Below are 14,365 nucleotides of genomic sequence, written 5' to 3'. Positions count from 1 at the left end.
CCATTAAAAGCATATCAAAAAGATTCATTGCCATGAATGGATATAAAATATTGTGTTTATTACCTTTGCTAAATAAACAAAAAATAACTGTTTACACTGTTATAAGGTCAAAGCTCCATTTGATACAATGGTAAACAGTAAAGCAAGACACCAGAAAACTGTGGTCAGTAAAATTATATCAAAAAAGATTTATTACAATGAATGGACACAAAATACAACTATTTTTAGCCATACATGATTCAAAGACAACATGATTATTCACACAATTATCATCAATGACACATTATTATAATGGTCGATCTACTGTGCAGTAAGTCCACTTGTTCTCTGTAGCCTTCAGGGTTTAAGGAGTGTTACAGCTTCACATAATATTGCTACTGGTGTATGTGACTAGTGACAACCTGCAAACCAAGGATTCATAATAATAAGCTAGTCAGTGCTATGTGCTCCTAACCAACGTTATGAAAAGACATGATATAACATAACTTGTATCACTGTAGAACTTCAGTTTCTCATTTTTAACGAGTTATTTAAAAACCTGAATAGAATTTACAAATGTTAAAATCCACAGGGTCACCAGTATACTGTATGTGGACCATGACCTAGCTCTTAAAAACATTTTATTCAAAACAGTTGTTATATTGACTGATAACAGCTTGTACAGTGACTTGGTCACAATAACATCATTCATCGGTTAAGATGAATTCATTCCCATTACATAATATTGGCTTCAGAAAAACTGCCCTACTGCTGGCCTCTTTGTCAATATTGTTAAACACCTACATCTTCTAGAACAGATGACCCACTCCATACAGCTCCAAAAAGAACTGGGAGAAAAAAGGTGGGAAAAATGGTGTGTTTATTTAGCCAATGAGACAGATCTTTCATAATTATTGTATCATGTGCGATATTTTATTTTAAATTAGGCAAATTTGCCTTGATTTATTGATCACCCCATGACCTCATATTTGTTTGCTTTTTTATTTTTTGTTTCTAGTTTGCTTTTTGCTTGCTGTCCTTATAATGTGAAAAATGTTCATAAATAAAAAGTAAAAAAAAAAAAAAGATGAATTCATTCCATCAGTAATGAGCTTTGTATTAAATATGAATCTAATAAATCTTCACTTCAATGCACTGTTTACGTTTTCAGGTCTTTTGCTTCTTCTTCAACAAGCAGGACGAGCTAGATTCCTCTTTCATTTCTAGCAGCTATCACCAACTTTGCAAGGTTAAAATACATATTCTAGGGGATCACAGCATAAACTATAAAAAAAAAAAAAGATCCAGTCCACGAATCTAGTTCAGAGCGGTGTGGAGAAATTAAAATAGCTGGAATGATTCATAGGTCATCAACTTCATAGAAGGAAAGGCCAAGATCTTCATTTACGCTTCATTAATCTCATTTCCAACATGGACACAAAGCAACAAGCACATGGTTCTTCTGTTGTGTTTGATATCACTCTCTCACTCTCTCTCTTACTCTGTTTATCTCTCCTTTAGCAGTGTTCAGCATCAGTCTAGACCAACTATTGGTATAAAACTATGCCAACATTAGTGCAAAACAAAAGCGGGTATATCATTCTATACTGAAAGTAATCTGCAGTATGAACTTTCAACATTGCAGAATATCTTATACTGGGGCCCACTTAATTTCATTTTATACATACATATCTAAACAAGCTACAAACATCTTCTGGCACAGTATTAAAACCTCAGCTCTAGGGAAATAAACATTAGCACATTTCTTAACATTCCCTCAGCTACTGTCCCTTTAAAAAAGCAATGGGATCTATCTGTTTAATAATAACTGGCTTTGCCTGTAATCACATCCCACAGTACATTCCGCGGCATTTGGCCAAATGCGATACCGCAGTGATCCCGCTGCTGTTCGTTCCCATTTACAATAATCATATTAACACGGACACTGGATACATTAGCTTGGAGGAACTCAGTAGTGGCGTCTTTTCAACAGTTCATAATCAGCCTCGACTCTCTTTTCCTCCGCCGCTGCTCCTCTAGGTGCTGGTTGTAGTACCTGCCATGGCCACAGGTGGGAGTTCAGAGGGGGGGGCAGCAGGACCAGGGAAGAGGAGGGAGGGTCCTGATGCACCCGGTCAGCCCGGGACATCAGGACTCGTTGGGTGGAGCGTCGAAGAAAAGCTCTCGGCAGAGCCTGGCTGTGTCGGCGGGAGAGTAGACTGTGAAGCCGATCGTCCGCGGGTCGTTGAAGATTTCGTAGTCGTTTCCTCCCTAGAGTGACAGACTGCATAATTAAAATGATGAAGACTGATCACTTTTACTGCTTGTTATGTACAAACATGACTGCAGCTTGCTGTGTGCACTGACTGCAGTGAATAGATGTTTTAACCCCCATGACACAGTCCCTCATTATCTTTCTCTCCTTTTACCTTTCTCTCCCTGTGAAAGAACTGAAAACAAAAAAACACCCACCCACTGATCGACATTCTTTCAGTTAGCTGTCAGCTCCTCTAATCTAAAAGCACGACCTTTAAACTTTAATCTTTAACCTCTCAGCCTGGCCAAACAGTCTGCAGCCTCTGTCTTATCTCTGTGTTACTAAACACTTTGGCGTGGCTTCTGTTGCAATCTTAGCAACACAAGGGGCATTTCTATCCATATCTATCTCTCCTGTAATGCTCACAGGAGAAACTATGTAGTGAAGTAAACTGTTAGAGCCAGCAGAGACTGTATTTGAATTGCATACATTTGAATTTGTGAAGCTCATATTGAACCACTGGATTAAAAAAAAATCTGATTAATAAATGTATTGAAAAAAAGTTGAATTTGTAAGACAAAATTTGAAATTGAATGCACTGGCTGAAACTGAATGTGATCACAATTGAACTGAACTTTTAACTATTACTTCAAATTCCATTTTCTCAATTCAAATTCAGTTTTCTCAAATTTGCAATGCTGTCTTTGTGCATGGAGTTCCTTTTTACTTGATGTGCTTTAACCAACTCCCTTTGCACCTGCAGCAAAGTGTTTAAAGGTATGCAGATGTCCTGGCTGAGCCTGAATTCATTTATTCTAAATATTCCTTTTCTTAAAAAATTCAACAGTTCAATATGAGCATGGCAAATTCAAATTTATGTAAATCACATTTCTGCAGGCACTGGTCTCTTTTCATATACTTGCCCTTCAAGTTTTTCTCACAAACTTAATTATTCTAAATGGAAAATACTGTCCATATCTGTATTTCATTTTCCTCTCTGAACTTACAGATGAGGTCTCGTTGCCGAAGAAGTAGATGGTGTCCAGGCCTTCGCTCTCCAGCAGCTCCAGACACAGTCTCTTGTCCCAGCCCTCCGGGAAGATATCGAAACTGATGAGGCCGCCTGGGAAAAGAGGGATGGAGCAGTAGATTGACAGAGATAGGGAGAAGTTCAATTCAATTCATCTTAATTATATCCTATACTTGAGTATTTCCTCAACAGATCATTTTAAAGAGGGAAAAAAGACAGTGATTTTCATTGACAAAATGTCTTACAAAACATCAGTAAGTTTTCTAGGTATGCAAGAGGGGGCAGAAGAAATCAAATGAAAGACATCCAAGAGCAGACAAAACAGTGTGAAAGTTGTATTTACAGTGCAGCACTTATTAACCAGGATACCCAATAGTCCGTGTTTACACAGGACAACTCCCATAGCTGTGCTCAGTTCTGCAGAGCAAACTTTATTTACACTGTGGGCAGCGGCTGTGGCTGCTGGCGGAGGCATTTAGCTCTTTGTCCAGCAGGGACAGACTGTTTGTGGTGACAGTTCAGATCCTTGGCAGGCGTCCATGTCATGGAAACAGCCACACTGCACTATCAAAAAAAGATGTGTCGTTTTAACAAACCTGATATATGTATGTCTTATTTTTCGACACAAAAAATGCTAATAATAACATATTTTGTGTCAATATGTGTTGTTGAAAACATATGTTGAGTTGGAAGGAAATACAAATGTATGTTGTCCCCACACCAGATGAATAAATCTGGTGACACATTCTTTTTAAGAGTGCAACAGCATGAACGTGCCTCCTTGGTTTTGCTCTTATCGCTCTGTCCCTTTTCTTCGCTGCTCTTGTTGTTTGGCTTTATTCTGCCCAATAGTATAATATTTGATCATGCCATGCATTTCTTGCATTCTACGGTTTCAGAAATAAATGTGTAACCAGCTGATTATGGCTGCAACTCAGAGAAAAGACAATTAAGGCAACGTATGTTTTGTATAATCTTATATTTACGCTATACAACTGATATCACTGGTTCACCCGCTGTATTAGATACAGATACAATACAGACTGGTTTATCCCTTAAAAAGTCAGCAAAATGACTGTCATTGCTCAGCTGTATGTCAAATGAACACAATGCCCTTTGAACCATGAAATATGACTGAAAAGTCTCCTGCAAAGTGTCTGTTTTCCCCTCCAGCCCTTCCCCCTTCAATTCTTTTCACTGCCATTATTACTTAGCTGAGGGTTTAAAGAGCCAATCACAAAAGGCAACAGCTGTGGAGGATTCGGCCAATCGGAGGGTGTGTTTCCCTGACACACCTCCACACACACCTCCTTCACAAACACCTTCAACCACATCCAACCCTTCCCCCAGCTTGCCATTTTCACCCCTGTCTCCTGCCTGGATAAACAGCTGACAACGCATAAGGGTGAAAGTGTGTGTGTATTTAACGCTCCTTCAGTCTGCTGCTAAACCCCAAGGGCCATTGCTGTAAATAAATGTTAATAAATTATGCAACTTGCTAAATAAGGGTGAGTAAGCACTGTGGTTTATCTTAGCCAAAAGGCAGAAAAAGCTTAATACTTAACTGAAAAGCTCTAAAGGGTGCGCATATGAAAGTGAAAAAATATAGACAATTAGATAAGATGAAACATTAATGATCCCTATATGGAAATTGGGTAATTGAGGGAAATACACTGAATGCACAAAATATTAGGGACATCTTCCGGATATTGAGTTGCAGCCCCTTCTGCACAATCCACATATCAAAACTTAAAAACCCTTCTCTAACTCATCTGACTGGTAGAGATTTAATAAGGGAAAATAATAAGGAATAATGGCTAGATTCACCTCATCAGTGTACCTCATGAAAAGGAGGTCCTAATGTTTTGTACATTCAGTATAGACTGGATGGAAGACGAAACGCAGGTTTATGTAACACGTATCGCAGTGATCAGCAGTATCAGCTAACAAGGGCAGCCCTGCAGAAGCAGATACAGGCTGTGGAAGGCAAACAAATAAATCTTATCCTCCGTACACAGCCGTGCTCATTGGCCCTGTTCCTCAGTGGCAGAAGCGACAGTGCAAACAGTAAAAATCACGCAACTGGCTCCGCTGTCACAAATGCTCACAATTGCTTTCCACCTCAGCAAACTGAGTGTGTGTGTGTGTGTAGCGGGTGTTTTGTTCCAAAATGAGATATCCACCATGTTGAAAAAGTGACTGTACAGTAGGTAACATAAGCACTTGGGCCTGGGCTTTCTATATTTTACACATACTGAATGATGAACATCAGGTAAATTTCATATTTCCTCTTCATATGTATGTGTGTGTGCATCAGTGTGTGTCTGTGCATCTGTGAACTAATACCGGAGGTCACCATCATACTCAATAACACTTTCCCTTCTGCTCCAAGCCTGGAGGCATCAGCAGGGAGAGTCATGAGGGAAAACAAGCCTGCCTGCCTGTCTCATCTCCAGCTGTTTGTTTGTCTGAGCGGTGCGCAGCTTTACAAGTCATTAACTGGACTTCACACCTCGCTGAGCATGTACGCAAACACCAAGTATCTGATTAACCAGAGAAAAACATCTCACCCCCTCGCTCCCATGGTGCCAGAGGGAGAGAGAAGTGTGTGTGCATGTGTGACATAGTATAGAGTTTCTGCTGCAAACAGTGACACACTGAGTTCTGATCAGGGTGTGTTTCCTTATAAAATGCTCCGCGATAATACAGGAAAAATATAAGAGGGTGTTGTTTACTGTGATTATGGGTAGGACAGTGATGCGGTTGGGTCAGAGTCACAGTTGAGTACCGCTGGTGTCACCAAAGTGTCCATAATCACAGTAAAGAACGTCCATCAGGCTTTCCTGTAACAGCTGCCACCGCATCTCTGCTGGCAAAAACATTCTTCAGTGCACAAACATAAGAACAGAAAAGCAAGGGAGATTGTTAACTCACTCCCTGCTTACCACAAGAGACAGTACAGCAGCCATTTCCATTCTTCATGGGAAGCATCAGCATATTTGGGATGCTTTTTGAGCAGATTGCCTGGCTGAGACTACCGTGATTGATATGACACAGAGTAACGTTTAGTGGCCAACGGAAAAAGACTCTTTCCAGAAGAAATGTGGGAAAAACAAGTTGCAATAGATGTATGAAATGTGCACAGGCTGTGTTGAAATGGATCCCACCGTGAGCCAGTGACACAGATTTCACTCTGAGAAAGAACCCATCTGCTAGTAAGCTAGTCCAGCTAAAGTGCCACTATATCATGTGGTTTCTCGCAGCGTGGGGCGTGAACCGACTACAAATTTACACACACACTCGGGTGAACTAATTCTGTCCTTTCTTCCTGGAAACTCACTCACATGTGTGTGTGTGCCAGCTGGCTCTGGTGCATCAGACCTTGTCTCACCTCTAGTGAACCGTAGTCCCTTCCCAGCAAACTCCTCTTGCAGGGCCGCAACAAATTTCTCCCTGATCTTCTCTCTCTGCGGGGAAAGGAAGAAAGGAGTCAGACTCTGCTTGATCAATTCTCTGTCACTGATGGATTCTTATCCTTGATGGTAATGTTGTGCTATTATCTGCTCTGTTGTCCATTCATTTTAATTTGTATAATTTTCCTGTACACATCGGGCTACAATAACCGGATGATTTTGTCAGTATGTGGATAAAGGATGTGGACTGAAGAAGCAGAGGATGCAGTTGTGAGGAAAAGCGTGCAGGAGCTGAAGGGTTAAACCTCTCTCCATCCTCCACCAGCTTCCTCCATATCGCACGGCTCTGTGAACCATCAATGGACCGCCTGTTAAGCTGTCTTGAAAGCTCAACATTGTTTTGTCTTTTACCCCCCCTCACCCTCCTCTATCTCATCCTCGCTTCACTGAGGCCATTTCACCACACCAGAGAGAGGGAGAAAGAGAGAGAGAGAGAGAGAGAGAGAGAGAGAGAGAGAGAGGCAAACCATCATATCTCTCAGAGCAGTGACTCAAGTGTAAAAGACACATGTGATTAGCTCGATCAGTACAAGTTCCTGAATTTTAGGGATCTATAAAGTTAGATTTTCATAGCTGACTCTCTTATCTAGAGTGACTTGCTATAGGTACAAAAGTAGAATAATCTTAAATTCCTACATCACCAATATTACAAGCAAGCAATAATAAGGAGTGAAAAGGTCAAAGCCACAGTACCCATAGATGTATCATGTAACATTTTACCAACAATGCATGATTTGATGTTGCAATCCTTTGTGCCATAATCCAAGGTGAGCATTGATACAGAAGCCCAAGTCAGAATGATGCACTAACTCACAAAAGGTGACTATAGAGGACATCAGACAGGCAGCATCATTCACTAGCCAGCTAATCTAAATGTGTCAAGGCTGAGTGTGTGAGCGCAGGTATTGGTGCCTTCAAGAGGTGTTGTGTTTACCGTGTCAGTTTCAACTGTCCACACACCTGTGCTTCTCTCTGTCACTCACGATAGCCTGCACACGCATGCACCTGAAAAACATCAGTCTCACACCTAATGCGCATCCTTTCCTCTTTGCTATGTTGCTGAAGCGCAAAATAGTTCTGTATTTCTTTGGTGTGACAAAAGAAGCACAATCAGTAGTGTGTTTGAGGCGTCCGTATATGTGGCATTTATGACCAAAACCACTTGAACGCATAGCAAGTCGTACTTTCGACTTCCGAACCTATAAGTAGGAACTACCGAGGTGCACCTGAAGGCAGCATGGGCTACTCCCATTATAGATGTTTGGTTGAATTAGGCCAACCAGACCTCCAGAAGGCTCAACAGTGAAAGAATGAAATAGATAAATAGAGCAAACAGTGTTTTTCATTTGATCACCGACTTCCTTCTCTTCCTTTACCTTGTCTATTTCGGAGAATTCGATGCGCTCCTCCAGCGTGCAGCTCCGCCCGATGGGAGAAATGTTGATCATTCCATTGCGGAACTCAATGAATGTTCCCCTGCAGGGAGAACAAAAGACTTAACGGGTGGTTTTACCGGCATACCAGGTCTGCTGGCTGACACAAACAAAAAATCCACAGTTCTGCTGCCTCAACACGTCAAAGCTGAGTAATACCTGGAGGATAAACTGACACTGATTCAGCAGTCCTGTCTGTCAGGCCCCATAACTATGATGGGCATGTTAAGAGGTCAGGGGCCTGCCGGGGGCCTCAGACAGGAGATCTACATGTGCAGCTGGAAACAGGTCAAAGGTGTGTGTGTCTGTGTCTGTAAGCATGTGAGTACAGGAGGGTGTACGTGTTTCTGTATGTTTTAGGGCATGCGTGTGTCTATGAGTGAGTAAGGGTATGTGTGTGTGTGTGTGTGTGTGTCTTGTGAGTTGGGTTCCAGCCACACCTTTTCTTGGGCAGCTTGATCAGCCCCATGTAGCTGAGGCAGAAGTTGATCAGGTCCTGCAGCAGCTCCTCTCCTATCTGGTTCTGAATAGCCTGCCAGGGGAAAAATGTACCACAAAATAATAAAAAACACACAAGCACAGATTCTGCTCTGTCCCACTGCTTGCTTCTGGTTCTGACAGCTAGTAAACTAAAATTAAAAGCCTCTTGTAAAAGTGCAAATATCAGCCAGGGTTGTGAATTGTGACCATAACATCCAATGTTTTCCTAGACAAGTATTTCCAATTGTCTACATAAAAAAACAATGGAGATTTTTGCTCAGATGTTGACATGAGAACGTATTTCTAAATACTACAAGAGGATTGTGGGAGTTATGTGAACAATTGCAGCCTAGGTGTGAATATTGAGAGTTAAACATAGTTTTTCTTAGCAGTATGTACTATTGCTATTGCCTATTGTTTACTGCTAAGTAAGCAATAGACCTGATTGTAGAAAATGATTTCCTCAGCTACGGTAAACTGTGATGAGGTCTGACCTGAATTTCACCTGACCTGAATTTTCCTCTTGATGCCCATGGTGCAGTGATGATAGCACCATGGGAAAAATGAAATGATGCAACTGACCTGCTGACTTGCATTTTGTCTCACTTTCCCTACATTGTGAGTATCTTGGTTTGGTCTAAGCATGTATTGTTTACATTCAGTAAGGTTCATGCTCATTGAAAATGACTGAAAACATTAAAGAACAAGAGGGACTTCAGCTGCCTAACGCCCCGCCATAATCACCGTGGCGTGTTAAACATAACCAGTTATGCTAATGAGATCATTCATTGAGCTGATGATGAATGCATTAATTAGCAAATATTTCTATGTGACCATACTTGTCCTTGCATAACACATGGGTGGTATTAATATGAACTCTGTATCTTAAAGCATTAAGGAGTTATAGTAGTTTCAAGAAAATCTGTTTTTCCTCAATAATGTGCAAATGTATGCAGGAAGGTGCTACAAAATCTAATCAGATCATTTGCTCTATAGGGGGAACTTGTGGTGTAAGTATAAACATCATGTGTCATATCATGTGCTGTTGTTGAGTTCTTATGCTCCACCATAACTACATAATGAATACATAAAACACTTACATGTTTTGACAGGAGCTTGCCATCTTTGTACTGCACTGTGCCGTTCTCAGCAAACACATAGTCAAACTTGTGTATCACTGCAAGAGAGAGAACGGGGGAAGTTGGCAACATGGAGAGAAACAGACCTTCCCTGCTTATCTGGTGCTCTAGGTGCTACAGACTCAGAAATAACACGCAACTAAATTAGAAGTAATCAAACTATTCTTCCACTTTGGTCTGAATACAGCCCAACAGAACAACCTCCTGCTGACCTGCTATATTTACCTCAGAGGGATTATGCCTGGTAGCAGATTACTGTGCATGTAATACTATCTGGAAAAGTCAAGTTTAATCTGTTTGACCTTCCCACTCATTTTGGCCTGCGTGTTCTCTGAACTGCTGTATGGGCCGAAAACACTGGACTTGTGCACAGTAACTCTTATATCTAAATACAAAGCTGCTCAGAAAGCAATAATAATTGTTTGTGCAATGGACTCTACTTAACTTTGACCGATGGAAAAGCTGCTCTGATCACTTTCATGTCAGTATTGTTAGTTATTCTCACATACAGCACATAGCAAATAGCACAATCCAAATACAATTGACAGTATATTGAGTGGCATGTAGCAGCTAATGATGTACTAACAGCAGGATAATGTAATATCTTATTAAAATGTAATAAAATGTCACTCTAAATTGGTTTAAAATGTAATAAAACCGGTTAATGTAATAAATTCTGGATATTATAAAATACATTAAACTGTGATTAATACTTCATAAGGGATGTAACATATTTTAACTGATGATGCAATAACATCGACTATGTTAAAAGTATCTTACCCTAATGAAGTAATAATCACTGGTTAATGTAATAATGTGATGTTATTATTACATAAACAGGTTTAATTACACTTTCAACCCATTTAGAGTGACATTTTATTACATTTTGACAAGTTCTTACATTATCCAGCAGTTATTACAGTATCAGTTGCTGCAGCATGTATCACTTAGTGTAGAGAATTAATTGGGGATTCATTCTGCTATTTTACTCAGTCTGCTACGCAAACCTGTTGTGTCACACTTGGCACACTTGGCAATGCTGGCAAACCACACGGCTCACCTTTGGCACAACATGTTTAACTGCATGCCAGCTATGGCCGAATATTTCCTGATACGTGAGAGAGCTGTGGTTTCCAGCCAGCCTCTCCAGTTGTGTGTCAACTCAGTTAGGAAGTTGTTGACAGTGTGAGGGTCAGTGTGCCAGTGTGTTTTTGGCAGCAGGTTGGTGTATGGCAGGTAGGAGAGTAAACTAAACAAGTCCACAGTCGTCAGTTATGACGCAGGTGACTGTGTTTAGTATGTTCATGATTTATGGACAGAGGTGAACTGTGTGTCCAAAAGCGCTGTTGGGAGATCATATTAAGACACAGACACAGTCATGATGAATGAAAATGAGACAGTCATCATGTGACAATCATGCAGGAAGCGAATGATGAGACTAAACTAGTTACAACAGGCTCCTGGTGTTTTTTTTGCGTTTTCATCCTCTTAGTGGCTTTCTATTGAAAATTATGCCATGGGGAAGCTCTGTGTATCGCTGGATTAAGGTGCACAACACACACTCAAGACAGAGTTTGAGTCTGCCTCATGACCTACATCCCATATTAATCCCCACCTCTCTCCCATCCTCCCTGTCGCTCTCTGCTGAAAGGTGTCCAATTCAGCAGAAACAACATAAAAAAGGTGTTATGTCACGTAATGTAACCCAGCTGGGTGTACAGTATGGAAACGAGGCTGAGGCGGGAAGAGGCTCTCTCACCGTCGTCCCCCTCCCCGAGCTGCTCTGCTATCTTGGAGTAGTCCGATCCTCCCACAATGCCGATCTTCACTTTGCTCCGCAGAGTCTGGAAAAACTCGTCCAGCTGTGGGTCGATTTTCTGCAGACGGGAAACACATACAAGTCGGCTTAGAGGCAGAGAGGCTGACACACAGCTGCTGTCTGATCATCAGGAAGGTTTGTTTCAGCTGTTAGCCGGCAGCTGATGTTACATCTGTGACAAACAAGGCTGGAAGTAACTAATTAGGCCTACAATTACTCATGCTACCGTAATTGAGTAGCTGTTTTGTGTATTTTTTGTATTTTTAAAGTCAGCAATTTTACTTTTACTTAATTACGTTTTCACTTAAGTATTGTACTTTACTACGTTTTAAATCACATCCAATACAGAATACAGATTTTGTGGCTCTCCATAAGCAACAGGAACTGGACCATCATAAATTGACCAATTGTAGAGCCATTCAGCCACCAGTTTTATTTTGTTTGTGCACTTTATTTTGTCGTTTCTAATTTTTCCGATTAAAAGGATGTAGACTGTACACTGCACTGTTGTACACTGCATGTGCCTGTGTGTGTCTAGCAGGGATATGCAAAACAACTAACTGCAGTTACCTTGTGTACGTTGGCAAAGAGTTCCCACCTTCACACATACACACATGCATGAATGACACATCATCAGTTAAAAGATGAAACTGTATGTTGCACAGTGTAATGAGAGCATCATTACATAGAACCAACAGAAAACAATAGAGATGAATGACATGAAGTGAATGTACAGACACAACACACAAGCATGATGGTTAACTGAAACAAAAACAAGAAACTGGAATAGAGAAACAGGTTTAACTTAATTTGGAACAGCTCCAGTCTCTTTGTCCACAGACATTTTTCTGATGTTTGGGCTGAGAGGAAAACCGCCTGAGCTTCACACAGGGGAAACTGCATTATGTAATATCAGGGCGCTGGGTTTGCTCTGCTCACTTAGGCTACGCTCCAACAGGAAACACATGCTACTCATCCACAACACACACACTTACTGTCATCTTTCTTTCTCTGTCTCTCTCTCTCTCTCTCTCTCTCTCTCTCGCACACCTAGTTACCCAATATGAACCCAAACATTCAAACACTGAATTATTCAAAGTGAAATGAATCACAATATATAGCAGAAGGTTTTCAGTGACAATTGTAAAAAAAAAAACATTGGTGCAAGTGGAGCAGAGTTGTGTAATCCAGATAATGGTTTTATTACCTAATCCCTAATAGTGTTAAAGAAAAAAAGAAAGAGAAATCATTATAGGCCTATGGAAAACAAACATTGAGTTTCCTCCCTGAACATTTCTTAACAGATCGGTATTTCTGAGTGATTGGCATTTCCAAGATGTGTGTCAGGACCGTCTGGGAGCCCTTATGTGCAGTTTCCTCTGGAGACTCTATAATAATAGCCACTGACGCTGAACTCATTAAAGCCCATGTGGGGCAGTGTCCATGTGTGCTTAGGAAATGTGTCAACAGGACACCGGAGACACCGACAGGGCAAACCTGTCTCAGCAGGGAAGGGGGACAGACTCACTGCAGTAAAGGCGGCTATAAGAGAAGTCCTGGTTTACTTCTACAGGGGGAAGGAGGTGATTTAATATAAAAAACACACTGGAATGCACCGCTGACAGTATGAATGAATGTTACGCAAAGAGTAGGAGAGCTCAAGGGGACGCGGTGTGCCTGTTTGTCTGGAGCGGGACTCCGACGTGACATTCATCCAAAGGCAATCATGAAGGTAAAGAAGCGACACACCGAGTTAATAGGGGTCCAGGAGGTGGAAGATACTAAACTACATCTAGGTCACTGCCTCACTTAATGTGTTATGATGAGTTCACGGACCGAAAACTGTTTTTACGGTTGTACCAGGACACTGGACCCCTTGCAGGCGCGTCAACAGCAAATGAGTTTTTTTTTTTACAACGGCATGGCACAATGAGGAAGATGCAGAGTAAGGCAGCTGTTATAAAGGTTTGTAATAACGTTCAGTCAAGCAAGCGACCAATCAAACGCGCTGTGGTTTGATGCGGCTCGAGCTCACCTCTCTCGGTGGTGTCAGAGTGCCGTCCACGTCAAACAGGCAGAGGATGTTTCGGTCCGACGAGACGCTGTTCGGTTCATCCATTTCTTCTTCTGGGTGTGTTTTCTTTTAGTAGATCACACGTTTGTTTGACAAGTGTTACAATTCCGCCCTCATGCACACAAGAAAAACAAAAAAACAACCTTTAACATGAGGGAAGAAATGACTCCAGAGTGTATTCTGTGTCAGTTGAAATAAATAGAAGGTCTCAAGGTCTTGCAGGTAATAAATTATATGTCCTATATGAGCTGAGAGCTACTTCTTGTCCACGGTTCTGCTGTCTCGGCTCGGCTCGGCTCGGTTTGGCTCGGTTTAAGAATCAGCGGCTCTCTCCTCACAGCATGTCTCGGGTTGATTTTGCAACACTGCAACTCACCGGAGGGCGCTGCAGGCAGCCAATCACAGGCGGGATGTGGGCCGTGACGTTGCGAAGTGGGCGGCGACCTGGCACGTAAACACACAGAGCCATATAGCCAGCCATTCCCATCAGCCAGTTGACCTTTTACCTACAAGTGAACTGGAAACTGTGGACAATGCAGACTGCTTTCCATTCAAACACACACAGCAAGGACAGAGGTGATAGAGAGTGCAGTCAGGTGTTATAATGCAGTAATACAGCAGAAAAACAGAAAAGATATGTGTGATATGAACAGTGTGTATTAGCATGTAAAATATGTAATT

The 14,365-nt window shown here is 41.4% G+C and overlaps 1 protein-coding gene across 2 annotated transcripts; it reads right to left on the bottom strand.

Moving 5' to 3' along the window:
* Positions 1–164: 164 nt before the first annotated feature.
* On the bottom strand, positions 165–14,040 carry LOC139645974 (phosphomannomutase 1-like). 2 transcript variants are annotated; one of them, XM_071521864.1, is made up of 9 exons: positions 13,944–14,040; positions 13,646–13,796; positions 11,551–11,668; positions 9,753–9,829; positions 8,613–8,704; positions 8,116–8,215; positions 6,658–6,733; positions 3,244–3,359; positions 165–2,250 (listed from the first exon to the last, which is right to left on the bottom strand). In XM_071521864.1, the coding sequence occupies exons 2-9, from the start codon at positions 13,727–13,729 to the stop codon at positions 2,128–2,130; spliced, it is 786 nt and encodes a 261-aa protein (XP_071377965.1). In that variant the 5' UTR covers positions 13,730–13,796; positions 13,944–14,040; the 3' UTR covers positions 165–2,127. The 2 variants fall into 2 exon arrangements, with proteins under 2 accessions (XP_071377965.1, XP_071377964.1); XM_071521863.1 differs by having other exon boundaries at positions 13,646–14,019.
* Positions 14,041–14,365: the final 325 nt, after the last annotated feature.

Source organism: Centroberyx affinis, unplaced genomic scaffold (assembly GCF_046629955.1).
Source record: "Centroberyx affinis isolate AG114_WGS23_722 - 3 ecotype Tasmania unplaced genomic scaffold, CSIRO-AGI_Caff_v1 ptg000937l_1, whole genome shotgun sequence".
NCBI classification, from domain to species: domain Eukaryota; kingdom Metazoa; phylum Chordata; class Actinopteri; order Beryciformes; family Berycidae; genus Centroberyx; species Centroberyx affinis.
This window is presented reverse-complemented; position numbering and strand designations above follow the sequence as displayed.